Source organism: Dipodomys spectabilis, unplaced genomic scaffold (assembly GCF_019054845.1).
Source record: "Dipodomys spectabilis isolate Male_0828 unplaced genomic scaffold, ASM1905484v1 ptg000003l, whole genome shotgun sequence".
NCBI classification, from domain to species: Eukaryota; Metazoa; Chordata; class Mammalia; order Rodentia; family Heteromyidae; genus Dipodomys; species Dipodomys spectabilis.
Window position 1 is genome coordinate 4,447,980 of NW_024870680.1, and position 24,078 is coordinate 4,472,057.

At 39.5% G+C, this 24,078-nt stretch overlaps 2 protein-coding genes across 5 annotated transcripts; both read right to left on the reverse strand.

Annotated features, from left to right (window-relative positions):
• Window positions 1-1,025: 1,025 nt before the first annotated feature.
• Tmem126a (transmembrane protein 126A) lies at window positions 1,026-10,234 on the reverse strand. 4 transcript variants are annotated; one of them, XM_042690418.1, is made up of 5 exons: window positions 10,127-10,234; window positions 7,293-7,388; window positions 3,141-3,334; window positions 2,024-2,138; window positions 1,026-1,252 (listed from the first exon to the last, which is right to left on the reverse strand). In XM_042690418.1, the coding sequence occupies exons 2-5, from the start codon at window positions 7,379-7,381 to the stop codon at window positions 1,054-1,056; spliced, it is 597 nt and encodes a 198-aa protein (XP_042546352.1). In that variant the 5' UTR covers window positions 7,382-7,388; window positions 10,127-10,234; the 3' UTR covers window positions 1,026-1,053. The 4 variants fall into 4 exon arrangements, with proteins under 4 accessions (XP_042546352.1, XP_042546356.1, XP_042546353.1 ...); XM_042690422.1 differs by having other exon boundaries at window positions 10,104-10,231; XM_042690419.1 differs by lacking the exon at window positions 10,127-10,234 and adding an exon at window positions 9,917-10,007.
• Window positions 10,235-15,199: 4,965 nt separating this feature from the next.
• Window positions 15,200-23,034, reverse strand: Tmem126b (transmembrane protein 126B). Its single transcript, XM_042690414.1, has 5 exons — window positions 22,918-23,034; window positions 19,045-19,166; window positions 17,643-17,836; window positions 15,788-15,899; window positions 15,200-15,549 (listed from the first exon to the last, which is right to left on the reverse strand). The coding sequence occupies exons 1-5, from the start codon at window positions 22,993-22,995 to the stop codon at window positions 15,375-15,377; spliced, it is 681 nt and encodes a 226-aa protein (XP_042546348.1). The 5' UTR covers window positions 22,996-23,034; the 3' UTR covers window positions 15,200-15,374.
• Window positions 23,035-24,078: the final 1,044 nt, after the last annotated feature.

A 24,078-nucleotide genomic window follows, 5' to 3' on the forward strand; every position in this document is an offset into this window, starting at 1 on the left:
TGACATGTCACAGCCAGATCGCCCTCCCATCTAAGAAGTCATCTTTCACAATTTATCTTCATTTTGTGAAAACTTGAAAATATTCCAGTTTACTTAAAATCATTGGCAGTTCTTTTTAAAGCAGGCTGGAAGCCTGTTTTACTTATAAAGCTATCTTTTGTAAATTGTGTTTTTATATAATTCTAAGAAGATAAATTTCCTTAACAGAAAAAGTCACTTTGCAAAGAATAGTAACGATATTTGCAAAGAATAGTAACGATATGCTCATGATGGCATATTTTTCTTGGTTCATTCCTGTAGCAACTAGTATGCTTTATAAGAAACCTTCTTAGACCTATGTTATCCTGTAGTCCTGTAGTCCTATACCCACATTGCAGGTACTCAAAAGCTTCTAATGGGTGGTAGCCAACATTACTACCAGTGCAGGTATAAACCGTTACCATAGAAAGTTCTGTTGGACAATGCTGATTTAGGGGCTGTTACAAAAGAAATGGTTTAAAGAATTGAGAAATCAGATCACTTCAAAGATTTAAACCATCAAAGGAAATGAATCCATTAGTATATTTCAGACAGAAAAATCAGGAGCAGTAAATATGAATTCCAAGTGCTATGTTAGACTACATATACGTATGAATGTTGGACACAGAGGGTTTATTGGCTTATTAGCACAAAGCTCAAGCCCGTGAGATTATAAAGAACTGTTCTTTTATTGATGGAGGCTTCAAGAGAGACGGCTTAAGTCTTATACAGTGTTTCAGATGAGATAGGTACTTAATGTGAAGAAGTGGATGAAACAAGAGGAAGAGACTATTGGGCAAACTAGAGAAATTAGTGTTTTGTTTTTTTGTTTGCTTATGCTTGCCTCACTTAGTGCTCTGCCATTCATTTACATCACCAGGCCTCCTGTTTGCCTTGGGTAGGTAGTCCTTACTACTGTGTTGCCCTGTGTAGTAGCCTTTTGTTGTAGGGTCACAGAATTATATACATTTCGTTTGATAACTTAAAATCTTTGTATTTTTAACAGAGACAGGCTATTTTCACCAATTTATTTTATTAGTTTGAAGTCATTTTTAGGTCAGGCTCAGGTAACTGAAGAGCCTTTATGAGTAGTTTATATTGTCTAGATCCAAGGTATGCTGCAAATGCAGTCTGAAGTAAAATGGGAAATAACATTTTTCTAAAGACCGGCTTAGAAATCCTGATCCAGTAAGTTAAGATGTTTGCTTTATCTGGTAGCAGCGCTGATCCATACCTAGGAGAAAACATTGAGATACTTTACTACAAAAAGACTATCAAGTAGCAAACCTATATATAAAATATATTTAATCCTAGAAGTTTTAAGGTAAAATTTATTTTTATCTATTTAAAGATAAGGCCACTCTCAATGCCTGTTAGTTCTAAAAGCTGTCCTGTTTTCTTTTGCCCTGTTCACCTGTGGAAGGTCTGACAGAAGAGTTCAACAGTGAATAACCAGAATTATTTCAGAATAACAGGCTTATAGATAGATTAGGGATATAATTTGTCTTGAATATAAGTGTTGAAATTTAAAAATCTTAACAAAATATCATGCTAGGCAAAGTACTTACTTGCCCGTTTATAGTGAGCATTCAGTGCACAGATTAGGTTAGTTTTGAACTATACCAAGGCATTTTAACTTGATAAAATTAGATTCTTTTTTTAGAAACCTATCTTAACTACTGATCATTCTGATCAAAAATCCTGGGCTGGGAAGGTGGCTCAGTGGTAGAGTGCTTGCCTTGCATGCATGAGGCCCTAGGTTCGATTCCTCAGCACCACATAAGCAGAAAAAGCTGGAAGTGGCGCTGTAGTGGCAGAGGGCTAGCCTTGAGCCGAAGAGCTGAGCGATAGTGCCTAGGCCCAGAGTTCGGCAAAAATTAAAAAAAAAAAAGCTTTTGGCCTAAATGCCTTACAAAAAAAAATTCATTTGCTGTTTTAAGTTCTGAGTTTTCTATGTATTTGTATACATTGTAGATTTTTAATGATTATGAGAAAACAATCTTACCTGGCTGCTAGACCACCATTTACAGGAATAGCCAAGATAATAGGGTACAGACTACCCACAACTAAACCAATCAGTCCACCCCGTGTCACAGTACAGGTTTCACAACTCAAATCACCTAGGAAATAAATCTGTTAGCTCTAGAAGTAGTGGTCATGACAGTTGCCACTGTCAAACGTTACTTAAAGGATCCGAAGTCCATTTAACTTTCAGATATTTTATTTTCAGGCAGTAAAGCAGCAAATGGAATTCTGCACCTCCCTGTTTACAATATAGTTCGTGTACTGACTTAATGTGGGTAAATCCATGGATTTGATCCCCAGTATCCAGACAAATAAAAAAGTGCATGTGTAACCTAAAACAGCCAGGAAAAAAACAAACTGATAAATAACACCTCAGGAAAAAGAATGTATAGTTGGTTTTAGATTGGGTTATAATCAATCTCAAGGTACAGGTAGCATCTAGCTTTCTGTACTTGTTTTGTATCAGCAAACTTAGGCTAGTCTTTTCACTATTTAGTGTACCTGGCAATAACTTGGATCATCAAATTTTTCCTAACTTAGGGGATTCAAACATACTAATTGAATTAATCAAACCTGGAACAGCATTTAACAGAGATAGCTACTGTTTTCAGCCTTTTATTTTAAATGATTAATCAAAGGATTTTTTAAAATGTACTCAAGCATTTAGCACATCTTAAAGTTCTCTAAGTTAAATCTACTATTTGAATACATGCATGTAGTACTTTAAGAAGCTAATAGTTTAATCCACCCCCCAAATTTTCCCCTTTGAAGAACTTCTCTATTGTGTATGTCAGTATTTAAAAACAAAATTTTAAAAATAAAACCACTCATACACAATGTTTCAAAATACTTCTTCTGAGGGCTTTGAGGAAGATAACTTCATGGAAAATAATTAGAATTGCTATGTACATTTTATTTGTTTGGTAAATCATCGTATTATGAATTGTGTCACATAACAGCCTCATGAGATTTAGTCTTATCAAATAACCACATTATATAGCATCAAATAACCACATTATATAGCATGTTGCTACTATATATTAATATTTAAGTATTAACTAAATCAAACTCTTGGGTGATAGTGAAATAGAACTTACCTGTACTCAAAGGTAAACTTACAAAACCTTTGTAAGCCACATGAGCTGTCAAAAATGGGATCACTGCCATTGGTAAGCCAGATGCCACTGGAGCCTTTGTAACATGCAAGACACGTCGAAAAAGACTATTAGCTATTAGACCACAAAAAGCAGCATTAAGTCCAACGTATGTTGATCCATATTCAAGGACATTCCTAAGAAGGTGAGAAAATAATTTTTTTGTTATGTTTGGCTAAGATCTCCAATTCTGGAATACATTACAGAATTTGCCAAGACTTTGGGAAAAACATGTCTATTCTTTAATAACCCCACAGAACCTAACGGTAAATCATTATATTTAGGCCAGATTCTTACTCTAAAAAGCTTTCGAATTTGGTCAGTATTTAAGGATACAGAGAGAGTTTGCTAAATGTGTTTTATGATGCTTGCAAAGGATATTAATACAGAGAATTTCCCCCAACTATGCCATCAGAAGCAGCTTGTTAAGAATGAGTTGGATGGCTCTCTTCTGAGTTCCCACAATATCCACTCAGTACTTCTCCAGTGCATCTATAAGGTGTAAGGACCTTATAGAGATTTACAAGTGACGCTTTACCCTCTACTCTGATTTATAAATAGACAATAGATACAAAGATGTGCTTAACTTGGTTTCCGTTTAACTCCACAACGTGTTGTGTTAACACAAAGTGTTTTACCTAAAGATTCAGTCTCAGGAATGAGCTATTGAGAAAGTATTCAAATTCAAGTGAGACCTTGCTAGACCTTACTTGATATGAGAGTAAAATGAATGAAGTTTAATCCATGTATTTGTGAATTTAGAGCCCTGTTCAGTATATTCTTTAGTTTTGGGGAAAAAAAAACTACCACTGAATGTTAGAAATATAATAATTATTTTTACAACTTGTATTGCACCTGTAGTGCAATTCACCCCCTTAAAGTTTTTATTACTCATAATTAGCCAGACCAAGCCCCATGATAACTTCTGAAGTTTATACTCATTGAAAAGTTTTTTCTCAGACTCCCAGTAAACGCTGTACATTGTATAATTATGAATACTTTGTATTTATAATAACGTTTGTCATTTCAATCATTGAGAGCCTATTACATGCAGCAGACTTGGTAAATTTATAAAAAATTACCCCCTACCTTCAAGATTTGCATAGTTTATTAGTATTGGTTCAGGAAATGAAATGGTTATAGGTTATAGGTTATAATGGTTATAGAAATGGTTCAGGAACTTGGGGTACACATGATATTTAAAGAGTGAAGAGAGCTGAGCACCAGTGGCTCACACCTGTTATCCTAGCTACTTAGGAGGCTGAGATCTCAGGATTGAAGTTCAAAGCCAGCCCCAGCAGGAAAGTCCATGAGACTCTTATCTCCAATAAACCCTAGAAAAACTGGGAGTGGTGCTGTGGCTCAAGCAGTAGCGCGCTCCCCTTGAGCTGAAGAGTGCAGGGACAGCACCCATGCCCAGAGTTCATATGCCCCCCTCCACCCCTCCAAAAAAAGACAGCCTAGAAAACATACTAAATAATCATGGAAAATGTAAATGTGAAAGGCCTGTGCTTTTAATGGAGATTAAGGGAAAGAGAAACAAGCAATTAGTCTAAATTATTTATTTTATCCTTATTAAAAACCATGTGAAGTATGTACTACTGTCCCAACTTTAGTTATAGAAACAACTCAGAAATAATAAAAATAAATAATCCAACTGGAATCTGAAGAACACACTTCGTTATCTCCCAGCAACATTTTAATTTCCTGTAAGACTTGAAGTTTTTAGTAACTAATTCATTTAGGACAAAATTGTCATTACCACCCCCTCTAATTTTCCAAGGAAGTTCTACTCAACTACCATGGAGGTTCTTTTTTGGCAAGACATACAGGAAAAAAGCAGACACTTTAAATAAGAGACCAACTTAACAAACAGTAGTGGAATATAAAATATAATTATTCCATAGATGAGGATTAAGGTGTTTGAAAATAAAAAGTTCATGCACTTCAAAATATACCAAGTTACTGTTAGTCATATTTAATAGTCTGACAATGAAATAAGGGATGAGGATCAAAAAGATAAGACATAAATGAACAGAAATTGGATCAAGGAAAAAATAATAGGGCATTGTTACATGCCCTGATTAGGTGCAATGTTTGAAAGCAATTTTAAATCTTTACTTTCCAGGTCTAGGTCATTTCCTAATGCTCTCTTCTAATTTGGTGAAAGTACCAAAGAGGAAGCTTTCCTGTCTTCAAGGCTGCTGTCATCTAATTCATTCTTTATATTCATCTTTATATCTTCCTGCCTTTCAAGTTTCAAGCAACATGGGGTATTCTTTCACTTGTATTAGGAAGATAAGTTTATGCATGTGTGTGGGGGAGGGGGATTGGTGGTGGTGATGACTAGATAGCTTCTCCCTTGTTGAGGCAGTGACAGTAAGATTGCAATTAGTATAGTTTTCACACCTGAAGATAGGAAAATAATTCCAAAATACATATCAAATCCTTTCCCTTTCATCTCAATGTGATGTGTGCAATCCTCTTTGCTTACCAGGATTAGTATGCTACTTTGATTGTCTTCCTCTTTCTTTTCTACCTTAAATCTAGTCTCCAAAAGGCAGCTTTAACATTCATTAGAAAAACTAGTTGGATTACATTTTCCTGCTTGAAATTCTTCAGTTTCTTATGTCCATTTGCCTTATGCTTCAGTAACACTGAGTCATTAACTATGAGAAACTCTTCAGCCTAGGAATAGGTAATGCCTTCTGAAACAATGCCCTTCCCTCTTTCCAGGCTAGCTCCTTTTCTTTTCTTTTTTTTTAATTTAATTTTATTTTATTTGAGAACATACTGTACACAGGCTAGCTCCTTTTCATCCTTTAGAAGCATCATCTATTTCATTTGAAATGTAACTTTGTCAGATTTACTGGCTGTCAAGGAGAACTAACAGCATTTTGTGGAAGTACACTGTGATTGCATGTGATTGTCTGAAAAATTCAGTATATTTCCTTATTTCCTTGAAGATCTTGTGGTTTGGGTGGTACTATAATTTAAACTCAGAGTCTTATGCTTGCTCAGCTGGTGCTCTACCACTTGAGCCTCACCTCCAAACCTGATTTCTGTTGGTTATTTTTCTGCCCCAGCTGTCCTTGAACTGTGATCCAGTATCTCATCCTCCCGAGTAGCTAGGATTACAGTGTTAGCCACTAGTGCTTGGTTCTTAGTAGTATCTTTTTTTTTTTTTTTTCCAGTCCTGGGGCTTGAACTCAGGGCCTTAGCACTGTCCCTAGACTTCTTTTGCTCAAGGCCAGCCACTTGAGCTACAGTACCACTTCTGGCTTTTTCTGTTTATGTGGTACTGATGAATCCAACCCAGGGCTTCATGCATGGTAGGCAAGCACTCAACCACTAAGCCACATTCCCAGCCCCTTAAAACTCTTTAGCCATGGTCTAATTTTTCTGGCATTCACTTTCTAGCCACAGGTCTGGGTACTTTTTACACAAGTAAGCATACTAATAGAAATGAATTTAGAAATGAGAAATGAATTGGGAAAGATTAAGTTTTTAAGTTTTATTATTCAAATAGGTCCATCAATATTTACATGTATGTGGAAAAGCTAAATTATCATGCAATTATATACATCTAGAGACACCTAGCCTCAACTTCCAAAATTAGCTATGCAGTGTTGAGCAAAATGATTAATCTCTGAGCCTGTTTCCTCAAGAGAAGGGCCACCTGTGGGTGATTCACACTTGTAATCCTAGCTTCTCAGGTTTGAATAGACTTCAACTTCAGTAAACCATCAAAATTTCATACTGGAGGTGTGGTCAATGATAGAATGCCAACCATGAGCAACAAAATCAAGTGAGAACATGAGACTGTTAAGTTCAAGATCTGTTACCCCAATACCTTCCCCCTCTAAAAAGAAGAGAAAAAAAAGAGAGAGAAAGGGGCTTAGTTTCTTGATATCCTCTGTTATAAGCCACATAAACATGAGATAATGATGAAAATCTATCTGTTGAAAGCTATTTTACAATTAGGAGATCCTAGGGCTAGAGCATGGCTTAAGTAGTAGAACACTTGGCTATGATGTGCAATGCCCAGAGTTTAAATGTCAGTAACAAAAGAAAAGAAAGTTTAAGGGGTCTTACCTATCTGCTTCTGGAAGTTGGTTAATTTTTCTGGTTATGATATCAAAAACTAAGTTTTCCTTGAGAGTATCGTCTGGTTTATGATCCATCTTGAACCTTTAGAAACATGAAAACATTTTTCAAATCCTCAGAAAAAAATTTTTAATAGCTTTCTGAAGACTAAATAGTTAAGAAAGGACTGCAGATTAAGTTCATGATTTGAAAATCTACACACAAAAGAACCCCCACGCACTAAAAATAAATGAAAATAGTGATAATAATGAAATAGCAAAATATGAGAAATAATTTTTTTTGAGAGGACTGGAAATGTGACTCAAGTATTTCAGCACTAGCTATGAGTGGAAAAGTGAATTGTGTGCAATGCCCTGAGTACCAAGACACAAAACTTTAGGAAATACAGAATATTTTTACAATCCCCCAAAATCTCTTGAACAATTAAAAAATAGCATTAAACAGAAGACAGAAAATTAACATTAATGTTGGTAACTTGTGTTTATCTACAGATACAAAGACAAGGAAATGTAGGAGGAAACGTTTGCAACTTACAATAGTTAACACCCAGAACATATACAGAACAGCCAACAGAAAACACTGTGTATGTGTGTGTGATAACGGGGAATCATGGGTTTGAACAGCACTCTGCTTTGGAAGTCTATTATAGTTATGCCCCAGCCCTTTCTATTTTGTTAAGATAGGGTCTGTAATTTTGTGTGGTCTGGCCTTGAGCTTGAATCCTGCCCCTGCCTCCCAAGTAGCTAGGATTACTAGGCATTGTACCACCATAGCCAGCTGGGAAATATTTTAACAAGCACTTCTCAAAAAAAGGAACGTCAAACTGCCAATAAATGTGGAAGAATCTCAACTTCAACACAACTGGGAAAATAAAATCACAATGAGGTAAATTTTCTACTAAACAGCCAAACAAAAATTCTAAAGTTTTACAGGTAACTTGATTGTAGATGAGTAAGAAAAAAGAAACATAACATTGTAAAAATCATTCTTGGCTGGCTGAACAGAACAAAGTTTAGACTGTGTATGGTTAAGTTACCAATAGTTTCCTTGATCTCTGCACTGGACAGGATGAATGTCAAGAGTAGGGGAATGGTGAATGAGTTTTAAAATAAAGATTGGGTTAGCTAAACAACACTTTCAAGCTAACTGTTTTAGAAAAGCAAAGGTTGCAGCGATTCAGGCTTGTAATCCCATCACTTAAGAGGCTGAGGCAGGAGGATAAAGAGTTCAAGGCTAGCCTGGGCTACTCAGCAGAACCCTGTCTCAAAAAATATAGTTTAGAAAAGGAAAGGAGGGAGGTGTGAAAATATAATTTGTGTAACTGTACCTATCTATGGAATTATCACAATGAACCCTCGTCCTATATGCTAATTAAAAAAAATAAAAGCTAGGCGTTGGTTGGGAGTCTTGAGATCTGGAGAATGACAAGGTTCAAGGCTAGCCTCGGCAGACAAGTTGATTTGATCTTATCTCCAAAATAACCAGTAAAAAAAGCAGGGAAAAAGGAGGTTCAAGTAGTAAAGCAACCAACCTAGCAAGTTCAAGGCCTTGAGTTCAAATTGTATTATTGCCAAAATAATAAAGCCAGAATTAAAAACAAAACAAGCATAAAACAAAGTTACAGGATAACATAGTTTTGTTTTTGGGTTTTTTTTTTTTTTTTGTCAGTCATGGGGCCTCAACTCTGGGCCTGGGCGCTGTCCCTCAGCTCTTTAGCTAAGGCTAACGCTCTACCACTTGAGCCACAGGCCAATTCTGGCTTTTTCTGCTTATATGGGGCTGAGGAATCGAACCCAGGGCCTCATGCATACAAGGCAAGCACTCTACCACTGAACCACCTTCCCAGCCCCAATAACATAGTTTTATGAATCAGATTAGTCTGCTACAAGATCATAGCATTACTTTAACAAATATTTACATATAAAAGTAATTTGGAGAATGTTGAAGCACTGAAATTCAGCGTCTAGATGTAAGTTACCCAAGAAGCTGGGCTGCTGGTGGCTCACGCCTGTAATCCAGCCTACTCAGGAGATTGACGTCCTAGGATCCCGGGTTTAAAGTCCTTGAAACACATCTCCAATTAACTAGCACAAAGTAGTAGCACTGTGGCTCAAACTGATAGGGCGCCAGCCTTGAGCAGAAGAGCCCAGTGGCCAGGCCACAACACCAAGCCCAACGACTGACAAAAAAAAAAGGACAAATTTGGGTCAGGTGTCCAGGACTTAAAAGTTGAGGACTTTGATTTCGACAGTGATAGAGAAAATCCACGCTACATAAATGAGGTGGAGGAATAGGTATTTAATCAAACTCAAATATGTCGTCATGAGTAAGTCAGAAATTTTCTTTAAAATGTCGGGCCCAGTACTATTATCACCTTTCTGTTTCATGCTCTGAAAACTGGTGAAGTGAAATACGTTTCTACACTGTTTCTCTTAAAACTCACCCTTAATTTCCTAAGAGTGCAGAGTAGCACTGGTAGAATTGTACTGATTGTATTAATTGTACTAATTCCCTATTAGAACAATCCCACTTTTACCCAAACATTTCAGTAGGTTTTTGAATGACCTTATTACTAAAACATTCAGAGACAGGTAACAAGTAGGACTGCGTACTGAATCTGGCCTGGTCACCCTTTAACTGCAGTTATCCTTGGGATAAATCCAGTCATTTAAATACAAGGTCTTTCCTTCTAGAGTGGAGAACAGAGAGGGTCAGCCAGCACGGTGGGTCCACCTCCCCTCCTCCCTCGTTTCATTCCTGATCGCCGGTGGACTATGTCGCCACACGTTTCTTCTTCATCTCTTTTCCCAGAAAAACACTACCTCCCAGCAGCCGGCTCCGGGTTTCCTCCTGGGCCGCTCGGGTCTCACTACCACCTTGGCTCCATTTGCCTGGGCGCAGCCATCTTTAGCTGACACGTCACTCTGCGCGATCTCCACTTCCGGTTAGACTTCCGGCGTGCTGCGCGGCGAGGGAGGGAGCAGTCCTTTCAACCCCTGCCCGGGACCGGGCTTGGAGAAAATGCGGTATTTTACATATAAACTGCGTGGCCCCAAACGCTACTATTTCGCTGAAAATCTTCTTGGGTACACTACTTCTGGCCAGGGGAGTCCAGCTCCTGAGGTTGGCCCGATGTGTACGCTGGCTCAGAAGAAGTCGTAAAGGAGGGGGGCTCCACTGTTGTTCTCTCCTCTTCCCCCCCCCCCCCCCCACACCTTTTTAAGCCCTCGCTTCCGTGTTAGGATCTGATTGATTGTCCAAATATAACGAGCAATTTGAGCAAAACTTTTTTTTGTTTTTTCCAGTCCTGGGGCTTGAACTCGGTCTGGGCACTGTTCCTGAGCTGCTTTTGCACAAGGCTAGCACTCTACCACTTGGGCCACAGCACCACTTCCAGCCTTTTCTGTGTGCATGCTAGGCAAGCACTACCACTAAGCCACGTTCCCAGCCCACAACCAAACTGATTTGTAAATATTTTTATAGTTATAAGTGTGATGAACAGAGGGGTTACACTTACACAAGACAAATGACATTTCTTTAACTTTTTTCTTATTATAAGTGATGTGCAGGGGGGCTACAGTTACATAGGTCAGGGAAAGAATGTTAATACTTCTTGTATAATGTCACCCTTTCCCTCCCGCTCTCCCAGTTTTTCCCTCCTGTCCTCACCTACAAATTGTATTGTTCATTTTCAACATAGAGAAAACCAACTTTTAAGGCAGAAGAAAGACAAACTTAAAAGTCCCAAGATGAAATAGACCAATACAGGGCACCACTGGGCATCACTATTACAGATTCCTTGTAAGTTTCCATACACATTGTTTTTTTTTTTTTTAAATTTAATTTAATTTTATTTGTGAACATACTGTACAGAGGAGTTACAGTTACATGGGCAGGATAATGCGTACATTTCTTACCAAGCATTGCAGCCTCCTCCTTTGTTTATCCTTCACATCCAAGTTTCCATACACATTGTACAAGGCAGAGATTACAAAAGTTTCCTTTTAAGATTAAAATATAAATTACTACAATTATTTAATGACTTTTTATGAATTTGAATAAAATCCTGCATAATCTGGCTTCAAGATGACTCCAAAATCACCTTGAGCCATTTTAATACTCATTGTACTTGTTTGCATTGTACTTGATTTTCATTTCTTAACTCTTAAGGGTTTTTAACATTACAGCCATGCCGCTTTGCCTGGACCACTCTCCATCCCTAGATTTCACCTGGCGGGTCTCATTTCTCAAATCTCTGATTTTTCTAAGCAAACCTTGACCATTTAAATTCTGTTAACCTCTCTATCCTGTTTCTTTCAAGGAATTAATGTATTTTCCTTATCAAATATTTCATGAAACTACCTATGGACTTTCTCACATGATAGTGAGATACATAAAAACAATTGTAATTGTGTATTTTATGCTATTTTTGAGATATACAGGGAACAGTTTGGGACATCTGTTTTGAATAGCCAAAATCCTTTCAAGAGAACAGCTAGTTCATGGGAGGCAATTCACAATGGTATTGCTATATCTTTTGTGACTTGAGCTTTACTTCAAGAGTGTTTACATAGGGCTGGGAAGGTGGCTCAGTGGTAGAGCGCTTGCCTTGTATGCATGAGGCCCTGGGTTTGATTCCTCAGCAACACATAAGCAGAGAAAAAGAGCCGGAAGTGGTGCTGTGGCTCAAGTGGTAGAGCACTAGCTCCTGAGCTGAAGAGCTGAGGGACAGCGCCCAGGCCCAGAGTTCAGGCCCCACGACTGGACCCAAAAAAAAGAGTGTTTACATAGTGATCTTTTAAGTTTCATATTGTCCTTCCCTTTGAGTCAGAGGGCAGTTTTGTTTTCGAAATAGGATAATAAACTGCCTCTTACTTAAAAACAAAGTTTGAAAAGTTTGTTTCTAGTCCCCGTGTAAATTTAAGGTTCACCTTTTCTTCAGCTAGCACACAGATACACCTGTGTAGCCCTCACCCAGGCCTACCTCATTACCTCTGTGTTGGGACTTGAGTGGACAGATGAAGCAATGCAAACCTGAATGCTCATTTTGCATGCCTTTTAGAGATCATTTTCTCATCACTGGTTGAAACAGTGGAAGTGTAGCACGTCTGCTGCCATCACATTGCAGCTTAGGGAATATTCATCACTTGATTCAAAATTATACATTACAGTACAATAGTCACGAGCCGTATGTGGCTATTGACCACAAAAGTGAGGAATGGAAGACACTACATGAAAGGAAATTACTCATTACTTGACTCCCATCATTGTAATCTCTCTGTAGATCATGTTTCTAATAACAATAAAGTAAATAAAAAGGAACATAGCCAGTCCAAATTGGGATTTGCTGTAAGTGGATGACATGCACTATATTTTGAGTATTTAGTACAAAAGTTTTTAGGCTATATATTGAAATGATTATAGTTTAAACAAAATGTATTGAGTTTAATGGAATTATTAAAATGAATATATTCTTGCTTTTTAGGTAGAGCTACTAGAAATGTAATAGTATAGTAGTATAGGGCTTGCATATTACATTTCTATTGGACAGTGCTGATTTAGAAGCTATACCTAAGCTTTGTTAGGTAAATAATATATAGGCATAACACTTCAAAAATTTAATTTTTCGGGGGGGGGGAAGGAGAAGGATTGGGATTGGGGGGGACGGGGGAGGCTGGGAAGGGATGTGAAGGGTAAACCAAAGGAGGAGGCTGCAATGCTTGGTAAGAAATGTACGCATTATCCTGCCCATGTAATTGTAACCCCTCTGTACAGTCTGTTCACAAATAAAATAAAATTAAATTTAAAAAATTTTTAATTTTTCATCCTCCAAAATTTCTGAGTAACTGGTAATAGTATGTCATTGTATTCAGTATATATCTATCTTAGGATTGATAGACCTTTAGACTCCATGCCAAGAAAGTCTATGATTGCAGTTTTGAAACTTGGATAGATATGTGTGTGCATACACACACATAAAGGTTTATTTTCACAAAAGTAATCATTGAAAATCAGTTTCCTTTTACTTACATTGCTTTCCATTTAAGATTTGAAGAACACTCTCCAAGTATTCTGCTCACTAGGATGGTACTGATGGAATTCTAGTGAGGCTTCATTATATCTGTTTGTATTTCTTAATTATGTAGAAACTGCAAAACCAACAATGGGTAGAGAAGAATGGGCAGTAAGGTTGAATGGGTTTAAAAAAATGAAAACAGGTTGGAGCGTGGAATAGCTTAAATGACCAGGCTAAGAATCTGAATAATCTGAATCTGCTCTCTTTTATTTGCTTTTCTTGCAGTTGAGACATTAGTTATTAATGCTGGGACTGATATCATCATAGTTGTATTTCAGTAAGACTCACATGGCATAGAAAAATGGAGGCAATATGAGAGATGAAGATTAGTACTGTGCCAGAGGCTCATGCCTATAGTCCTAGTTACTCAGGAGGCTAAGATCTGAAGTTCACAGCCAGCTTGGGCAGGAAGTTTATGAGACTCTTAGGTCCACTTAATCACCAACAAGCTAGAAGTGGAGCTTTGGCTCAAGTGGCAGCACTAGCTTTGAGTGAGAAGCTAAGGGACAGAGCCTCGACCCTGAGTTCAACTCACAGTACCAGAACATGTGTGTGTGATCTCTTGATCAGGTACTGTTCCTAAGCTCTTTTTGCCCAAGGCTAGAGCTCTACCACGTTGAGTAGCAGTGCCACTTCCGGTTTTCTGGTGGTTAATTGGAGATTAAGAGTCACAGGGACTTTTCTGCTGGGACTGGCTTTGAACTGTGATCCTCAGAACTCAGGCTCCTGAGTAGTTAGGATTACAGGTGTGATTCACCAGTACCTGACTGGAAGTGAACTTTCAATCTCACAGATCCTACTTGTGTCCTCCTTCCAAGTTATCCTCCATATGTTGGGAATATGTTATTTCAAACAATGTAGCTGAACTTTGGGTTGTTCACAGAAAGAGATAGAATATAGCTATAAATTAAGAATCTGTAATGCACTAGAGAAACAATCTACTTACACCAGAAAAAAACAAAACAGAAAAACCCAATTTGTCATATCCTATTTTTTGTTATTAAAAATGATTGCATTTTTTGATTTTGTAAATGTTTGAAAAACTAAGAAAGAGGTAATTGCAGCTTCTTAGCAAAAAAATATTTTTTCTAGCAAAAAATATTGGCACACAGCTAATCCAAATCAGAGAAAATGGAATGTGACTACTTGTTACTACCTACACTACTACCACAGTCAAGAAATATTTCATATTTTTAAAAAAATACTCAGAAAATAAAGACTTGCAACTGCTGGAGATGATAGATTCTGTTGTCAATTATGATGATAAACTGGACAAACTAATGATGTTTTTCTACTTCCTGGGGCTCATCTTGATAAATATTACTTTATATGATCAGACGCACAGAGCCATTACACCTTTGTGTTTCTCCTCTAAAAGTATCCTTCTTTGGTTTCCCTATGTGTCAATGCCTAGGGTCCTGTATAATTGATACTTTTTTTTCAAGTCACCAGGAAGAGAAGAATGTAAATTTTTTGTTTTTCTTTTCTTTTTTTTTTAGCACTACTGGGGACCCAACCTAGAGCCTTATGCGTGGCAGGTAAGCAACTACCACCATGCTATGATCTCAACCAGCAGTATATAATTCTTGAGAAGAAGGGGAAAGTGCTGAGTGAGACCACATTTATCTGGACATTTTTTACCCCTGAGGGCATTACTTAGCTTTTGTGTTATATGGGAAATAAAGTACTCCTAGAAAGCCATATTCTTTTCAGTGTAAACATTTTGATATTAAAGATTGAGAATTTTAGAAAAACTAGAAATGGAGAGGCAGTGTGACCTAAGGAAAAAAGCTATTAGGAGGGGAAAATGAAACACATATGTTTTATAATAACATTTATTCAATTATTATGTATTTATCAAGTATCTGACATATACCATACAAACAGAACAGAAACAGGAATTACTTTTCATTTTTTCAGCAATGGCTATGTCTTCATCATGAAAAAAAAAATCAGTCTACTGAGTTAGCCTCCATCCATTGTTTGGTTAATCTTTACATATAGTTTTTAAGTGTGCTTTCATATATTGTATAATGTCGTAGACCATTAACTAGTCCAAAACATGTCTGAAAGATCAGAGGAATTACCATTAGTTTAATTTCTGTTTGACAAAGAAGCACCCAGTGAAGTAAAACTCTTCCTTTTGGTGGCAGTGGAACAGTATGGTACCTAAAAGTGAAGAAGAATTAACCATGTCTTCTGGATGCCAAGTCTATCAAAAGTTAATTCATTTCTCCTACAATGATAATTTCCACTATAGATCTAGCATGCAGATACAGTACAAAAAAAAGTTTGCTAAACTATTGTTTCAATTAGAACGTATAAATGCCTAAAGAATAAGAAGTTTGTTAACTTACAAAAAGAAAAGAAAAAAAAGAAAGGAATAAAGGAATGGACAGAGACTTACTTGACTGCCAGTCGTCCATTTTTAGAAAAAGCCAAAGCACTGGGATGTAATATACCACATACTATACTAACCAGCAAACTTCTCAGGACGCAATTTTCCTTGCTTATGTTACCTAGAAAAAGAAAATTTTATTTTCCTCTAAAATTTAGGATAAGAGGACTAGAGATGTGGTAAAAGTGGTAGAGCTTCAGTGAGAAAAAAAAATTAAGGATAAGAACTCTTTTTTTTGGGGGGGGGAGTGGGGGGGTCCGGTCGTGGGGCCTGAACTCTGGGTCTGGGCGCTATCCCTCAGCTCTTCAGCTCAAGGCTAGCACTCTACCACTTGAGCCACAGCACCACTTCTGGCTTTTTTCTTTTTGCTTATGTGGTACTGAAGAATCGAACCCAGGGCCTCAGGTATGCAAGGCAAGCACTCTACCTCTGAGCCACCTTCCCAGCCCAGGATAAGAACTCTTAAGGTAATATTGCCTCACAAAGTCTCAAAAGTTCTTTGTACTATCCTTAATCACAGTGAAACAATATAAAGAATATTAGAAATTCAGTCTATGGCTTAAGAGACATAAAGCATCTTTAAAAAATTCTTCCAGCTGGGCACTGTGGCTCAAGCCTGTAATCCTAGGTACTCAGGAGGCTGAGATCTGAGGATTGCAGTTCAAAGCCAGTCTAGGCAGGAAAAGTCCGTGAGACTCTTATCTCGAATAAACCACTCAAGACCACCATCACCAACAGCAGCAGCAACAACAACAAAATTCTTCCAATTTACTTTAGCTGAAGGAGAGTTACCACTTATGTATGCTTATAAAAATTATTTAATAACTAGCAGATGAGTACCCAATTCTCAGTTTATACATGTACTGTCTACTATGGCTCAGGTAAGTCATAGTGCTAGAATAGTACATATAAGAAACTTCTTAGTCAATTTACTAGAAAGACATTAGAAAAATATTTAAAAGATAATCGTAAGTGGGCACAATGCTTTGGAGGTAAAGTGTAATAGAATGTACCTAGAAATTTACAATGAGGGAATTAAGGTTTCCATGGAGATAGGATGTTTAGGCAAGGACCTGAAGAATGAACAAGGACTAGAGGCTCCATCAGTAACTACTTGTGAAAATAAAGGTAAGGTGAGGAGACAAGGAATAACATTAGAAGTCCATAATATGCTGGACACTGTGTTAGGCATTTAGCATAGAGCACCTTTAAATTTTCAACAATCATGACGTAAGTACTGTAAATTCGAATTCGTGTATAAGAAAATCCAAACTCAGAGTTTAAATGAATTGCCCAATGTCACAGAACTTCAATGATGGAAGTAGGATCTGAAATTGTGTGCAAAGTATCTCAGAACCTGTTTTCTCAGTATATTATATTGTTTCCCAGTACTTAAACATGCGCCAGTGTTGGTTGTTTAACTTTGAAAGAAGAACAATACTTTTAGCCTTGCCTGATCAAATGTGGATCACATATAAAAATATGTGAAGTACTGTGTAACTTAAGTTTACTGTAAGTAATTAAAATTAATATAATTGAAACTGTCAAAAATATATGTGAAGATACTTGTAAGGAGTAAATATACAAATATAAGAGATTATCAATAGCATGTTAGTTAATGGTTACTTGAACATAACCACTTTTTTTTTTTTGGTCAGTTGTGGGGCTTGAACTCTGGGCATAGGCGCTAACCCTGAGCTCTTCAGCTCAAGATGAGAGTTCTACCACTTGAGCCACAGCATCACTTCTGGTTTTATGGTGGAGGTAAGAGTCTCATAGACTTTCCTGCCCAGGCTTTGAACCGCGATCCTCAGATCTCAGCCTCCTGAGAAATAAACACTTTATGTAAAAAGTTTCAGTTTACCTGAACACAAAGCATCAGTTACAAGGAACTTGTAAGTAACTACTGAAGATAAAAATGGAAACGTAGCCAATGATGAATATGTCTTCAAAGTATCATAATTGACTTTCAAGCAGCTTCTGAAGACCAAGTTTGCTGATATTCCAGAGATGCTAGCTGTTGTTCCAAGCAGGATTGTTCCATTTATATTTAAGGCCCTAGTAGGGCAAGCACAGAGAAAATTAGGTTTAATATAATTGGACAAATATATCTTTTCTTCAGTAGTAACTTGCTATTATATATTTACTCATTATAAAATAATTCTCGAGCACTCACTACATAAAAGATACTTTTATAAGTGATAAAGATGGGGAAGTAAAAAGCAGAAAGAAAAAATAATTCCCACCCATCTTGGAAGTTGCATTCTGTGGGAGAACATGATTCTCCCACAGAATACTTAGAATTCTTTTGTGGCCACAAAATAATTTTTTTTTTTTCAGTTGTGGGGCTTGAACTCTGGGCTTGGGCGCTGACCCTGAGCTCTTAGGCTCAAGGTGAGCGCTCTACCGCTTAAGCCATAGCACCACTTGCGGTTTTCTGGTAGTTAATTGGAGATAATAGTCTCATGGACTTTCTACTGGAGCTGGCTTTGAACTGTGATCCTCAGATCTTAGCCTCCTGAGTAGCTAGGATTACAGGCGTGAGCCACTGGTACCCCGCTGAATATAAATATATTTAATTACACCCAAATTGTGTAAGATATTTTTCCCTTCAAGAAAATCTTCCCTGTTATTAAGAATTGTTTAATTGAACCTAGAAAAAATTGTTTACAATTGGTTATACTCTCTACAAAATATGCTAGTCCATTTAAAATAATGTCCATGATTTACAAAACCTTACCCAAAGATGTGGTAGATCTAGTTTTACTTATTCTGACTCATACTTAAATCCAGAAAGTTCTGAAGTTTAAGATCAACTATACTTTGACTTTACTCTTGAGTTCTATGAATTTAGACCCAAAATAGTAATGAACTTACACTTACACCATGGAATCTGTATTCCTTTTTTACTATACTCTACTGTACCTGAAACAATCAATCTGAAAGTGACTTCAATCATAATTTCTCAGTACAATACAAATACCTGTAAAAATGGTTTTATTCTAATTATTTGGAATTTAGAAAAAAAAATACCTGGCTAATTGGTTGAGTTGGAGTCTAACTCTTTGCCTAGCTGGCTATGACCCACAATCCTCCTAATTACCTCTTGAGCAGCTGGAATTACCTGTAGGTATGACTACTCCTGGCTCTCTTCTTGTTTTATCTTTAAACATGCATTCTTCATATAGCCATCTCAATAGAGTTAATAGTTTCTTAGATAATTCTCAGTCAAAACTTGTGCAAATTAAGTTGAGTATGCCTCTTACTTTTCTTTTCTAAGTGATTCAATTTTTTTTTCTATGATATCCATGACTGTTGGTCTTCTAAGTTTTGCATCTCTTAAGGAAGGAGTTGGATGACCAGGTGGGTATACTGCTATCTTGGTGTCCTGGAAAACACAAAATTCTATGCTTTAATATATTTTAAGCAAAGGATTCATTAAACATTTACTGAACTCTTATCTGCTAGACAGTGGCTTTTTTTTTTTTTTTTTGCGGGTCGTGGGGTTTGAACTCTAGGTTTGGGTGCTGTCCCTGAGCTCTTCAGCTCAAGGCTAGTGCTCTACCACTTGAGCCACAGCGCCACTCCCAGTTTTCTGGTAGGTTATTGGAGATAAGAGTCTTACATACTTTCTGCTTGGGCTGGCTTTGAACCGTGATCCTTAGATCTCAGCCTCCTAAGTAGCTAGGAGCCACTGGCACCTGCCTCTGATAGTGGCTTTCTGGATGACACAATTGGCAGGATAATGATCATCTCTGCTTTTACAGATGAGAAAACTTATGTTAACAGAGGTTGACTTGCCACCAAGACACTAAGCTTTTGTTTTCAATAGTTTTCTTTCTTATTCCAAGACAGGGGCAAGGCCCTACCTGCTTTCTCTCGTCAGCTAAGGGGGTGGAAACACCTGCTTGTTGACAATTTGTCCTCTCTCATGGAAGCAGGAGAACAGGGAAAAAAGAACAGGGAAAAAAAATCTGTTCTCTCTTTAGATGGAGACTGTTCCTACCTTGGAAGAGGCAGTGAATTATCGCTACCTTGGTTGATATTAAGTTATACATTCAGTTTTCCAGCAGTGTCTGAGGTGAAAGCTGGCCTTTGTGAGGAATAGCTCTATCTCAGGCTGAACTCATGGCACTAGGCTCCAGGGTTGGAGGCACATGTGTCCCAAGTATGAGCTACACATAATTGCCAATATGAGGAACAATACATTGTATTGTATTAAAAAAAACAAACAATGAGACTCCCCTCAAAAAAGTTTCAAAATGATGCTTTCTGAATTGTTTTTCTCTAGGTAAGACCCTTGGGTTTTTGTAAAGTTTTTTTTTTTTTTTTTGGTTGGTTGTGGGCCTTGAACTCTGGGCTTGGGCACTGCCCCTGCGGCTCTTCAGCTCAAGGTGAGCGCTCTACCACTTGAGCCACAGTACCACTTCCAGTTTTCTAGTGGTTTATTGGAGATAAGAGTCTCATGGACTTTTCTGCCCTGGCTGGCTTTGAACTGTGATCCTCAGATCTCAGCCTCCTGAGTAGCTAGGATTATAGGTGTGAGCCACCAGCGCCCGGCTTTTGTAAAGTTTTAATAACATTTTAAAAGTCTTTTAGCATTCTGTTACTATGAAGTTAAAAAGCTGTTTAACCTGTGTGTCAGTGGCTCAAACCTCCAATTCTAGCTGAGTGGAAGCTAAGAGGAGCATGACTCGAAACCAACCCTGGCAGAGTCCATCAGACTCATATTCAAAAAGCTGGAAAGAGAACTATGACTGCAGTGGTAGAGCACTAGTCTTGAGTGAAAAAGCTAATGAATAAATCCCAGGCACTAGAACACACTAGTACACACACACCCATACCCTCCCCCCACGTTTTGTTCTGTCATTTAAACAAGAAATGGATGTTTCTTACGAATCCAAATTTGTGGTTGCAAATGTTTATTTACTACATTGATAAGAGCAAGATTGATGTAAAATTCAGTTTATTTCTTTTACTCTATATTCTCCAATCAATTAATAAATTAAAAAATCAATGGCTATTCACAAGTCATACGCATATCAGTTTTAGCAATATTTACAGTCAAGGTCAGTTCAGGAAATCTTACGCAAGAAATTAGAGTAGATTAATCACAATGAACATAAAAGACAGTATCAAAGGTTCTCAATCTTCAGTGTGAGAAAGTATGGTAAGAGACATTTATTTAAAATGCACCCTGAGATTTGTGGATTTAACAGAGGCAAAATGAAGCCTAGAATCTGCATTTTGTTATCAGCAATGGATTCTGAAGTTGTTGATGAACACCACTTGAATATCACTGTGATGAGAATTAAGCTTAATGAGTATTAAGGAAATAACTCTAATGAAAGACAGCACAGAGGATCATGTGCTCACAGGAGGTATGTGTTCTTCTGAGCTTTAAGATATATAATGAGTAACAATAGGCCAGTTTCCCTGCACTACTGTACTCAAGCCAGTTCGTTTTTCCTAAAGTATTTGGGAGAACAGAGGAACAAAAGATATTTTACAACTTGCAATTTTTTATTTTTAAAGTGTAGACTTTTTAAAAATTTTTTTGCTTCTCCTTAACATCCAAGTGGAAAGTGGAAGTGAGGTGACAAGAATAGTTAAAGGGGATTTTCTAAGGGAGATTATTTAACTATGTGTACTATGTAGTGTACTATGTGTACTATGCAGGCAGATATCAAAAGCATGATTAAACAGAAACCTTACATATTTTCTCTGCCATTAGCAATTCATTCAAATCCTCTCTGAAAAGAAAACATCTAGGTGTAGTATTTTGTAACCTATCTAGTGTACACCCTCAGTTCCCTAGAGGACAAAGAACACACTCACTCCATCCAGGATTACAATTACAGGACAAAAAATACCAAATGTCAAATAATATTAAATTAATGATTACAGGGGCTGGGAAGATGGCTCAGTGGTAGAGTGCTTGCCTTACATGCATGAGGCCCTGGGTTCGATTCCTCAGCACCACATAAGCAAAAAGAAAAAAGCCGGAAGTGGCGCTGTGGCTCAAGTGGTAGAGTGCTAGCCTTGAGCTGAAGAGCTGAGGGACAGCGCCCAGACCCAGAGTTCAGGCCCCACAACCGGACCCAAAAAAATAAAAAATAAAGAAAATAAAGAAAACAAGATAGCAAAAAGTTGAGTGCAGTGGGGCTCCGGTGGCTCACACCTGTAATCCTAGCTATTCAGGAGGTTGAGATCTGAGGATCGCGGTTGAAAGCCAGCCCGGGCAGGAAAGTCCACGAGACTCTGATCTCCAATAAACCATCAGAAAACCGAAGTGGATCTGTGGCTTAAGCGGTAGAGCACTCGCCTTGAACTGAAGAGCTGAGGGACAGCGCCCAGGCCCAGAGTTGAGCCCCAAGACCGACAAAATAGAAAAAAAAAAGAAAAAGAAAAAGAAAAAAAAGGTTTAGTGCCTGTCTTTTTGCAAAGCATTGTTAAGGAATCAACTGCCTTCATCACACTTCCCTTACTGAACCAGACAGACACGTAACTTTCACAAGTTCCTAGTTTACAGTTTGGGAACAGAACGCAACGTAGTCCCCCCGCTAGGTTCTCCAGGACTAAACGACACCCTGTGCTCTCAGAAGAACCTTACTGGGCACTGAACTGTAAACATTTTGTTATGATCTGTACTTCCTCTAACATTACTGACTCCGAGGTGCTTACACCCGTCCGTGTGGGCAGGTGTGTAGATGGTTTCCGGCTGCGCTGAATTTCACATGTGTTACTGCACGTTTTACCGAGCACCTGGTCGGTGTGGGCCAGGGAACCGTGACCCTACAACCCCGACGCGGGCGCGGGCCGGGAAAACCCCACCTGGCGGGAGGAAGGCCCCTGGAGGAGGGTCAATCAGAAGCACATCTCAAAGAGGAGCATCTGCGGCGGGTGGAGGGGATGGGAACCTGGCGGTATTACCAACTGAAGACTAAGCCTGCCCCAAGTCTAGAAGTAAGAGAGGGTAAAGCAGACAATCAAGACGAGGCTCTGCTCTTCGCAAGCCAACTAGGGCCCTAACTGCCCTGGAGAGGCTCGGAGCGAGTCTCTCTGTTTAAGTAATTCACGTGATACCGTCTCAGAACACTTTGAAATCACAACCCAGACCGCCCCGGCTGTCCGCCTACCTCGGGCCCGCCGTCTCTCACCGGAACCATACCTGCGTCGTCCGCTTTAGCCCCGGCCACGGGCTTGAGCGCCGCCATCTTGACGCCTCACGTGACCGGCGGGTGGGCGGGGATCCAGAACGCTGGGGGCGGGGAATAGGGGGGTGGGACTGGCGGTCCGCTCGCAACTGCCCTCAGCAACCAGGCCCGCCCCTGTCCAGTTGAAAGCCGCGCCCTCCATCCCGGCTAAGATTGGGCGCGTCGTCCAGAAATGACAGCCGTTCATTGGCTCCGAGGTAGCGCCCAGCCACCCGTGGGCCCGCCCCCTTTCGTGCCGTGGGCCCGCCCCCTCCACTCCCCGTATCTTCCCTCCGGGCATCTGTCAGGCCGCCCGGTCGGCTCGCCAGCTGAGAAGTGGGGGTGTTGGAACCATGGGTACGCGGCTGTGCGCCTTTCCTTCCCTCAGGGCCGCTGCGTTCGCTGGGCATGGCAGCCGGCCCCTTTCAGTGGTTGAGGGCGCTGGCCTCTCGGTGTCCAGGTGTTAAGGAAGCCTGTCTGGGCTCGCAAGTGCCTCCGAGCCTCCACCTGCCGCCCCAGCGCGGGAAGGGCCGCCCTGGCCGGCCTCCCTGCCCCAGCCCACGAGTCCCGCGCGCCCGGCCTCCCCTCCCCAAACCCTCGACTCCCCCGCGCTCCCGGCCCCCCTCCCCGGCCCTCGAGTCCCCCGGCGCCCTGTCCTGGTCGCCCGCGGGAAGGGCCGGGGTAGACATCCGCACCCACCTCCGTTTCCCCAGAAGACCCCCCTCGTCCGCCCGGGCTTGGGGCCGGAGGAGGGTGCCGCTGGGGAGGCCTGGCGCGCTGTGGTGCCCGTTCCGTGCCCAGCTGTGTCTCCCAGCCTGGCAACCCCCGACCCCTCCGGTCTCCACCACGTCTGAGAGAAGCCAGCTCCGAGAGTTATATAATTTCTAGTGCTGCTGTTTCTCTTTGCCTGAGGAAACACTTCCTCGCGTGGAGGGAGCAGGACGTTTCAGGGCTCTTCTAGATAAGGTTGGGGTGTGGGCAAGCGCAGAGAAATGCCTTTTCTGCAGGAGGAAGGTGGGTAGTTAGTTGGGAGAGAGACGGAGAGAAAAAGGTGGATGTGGACCCCACACAGTTGCACTACCGCTTGGGAAATCTCGGAGCGTT

Coding starts and splice junctions, on each gene's coding strand:
- Tmem126b (XM_042690414.1), bottom strand. CDS start 22,995: ATGGCGGCGCTCAAGCCCGTGGCCGGGGCTAAAGCGGACGACGCAGGT. Junction 17,837..19,044: donor GAATCACTTAGAAAAGAAAA/GTAAGAGGCATA, acceptor TTGCCCTACTAG/GGCCTTAAATATAAATGGAA. Junction 15,900..17,642: donor AACTGATGCTTTGTGTTCAG/GTAAACTGAAAC, acceptor TTCTTTTTCTAG/GTAACATAAGCAAGGAAAAT.
- Tmem126a (XM_042690418.1), bottom strand. CDS start 7,381: ATGGATCATAAACCAGACGATACTCTCAAGGAAAACTTAGTTTTTGAT. Junction 2,139..3,140: donor AAGTTTACCTTTGAGTACAG/GTAAGTTCTATT, acceptor TTTATTTCCTAG/GTGATTTGAGTTGTGAAACC. Junction 1,253..2,023: donor AATGGTGGTCTAGCAGCCAG/GTAAGATTGTTT, acceptor GTTTTCTCCTAG/GTATGGATCAGCGCTGCTAC.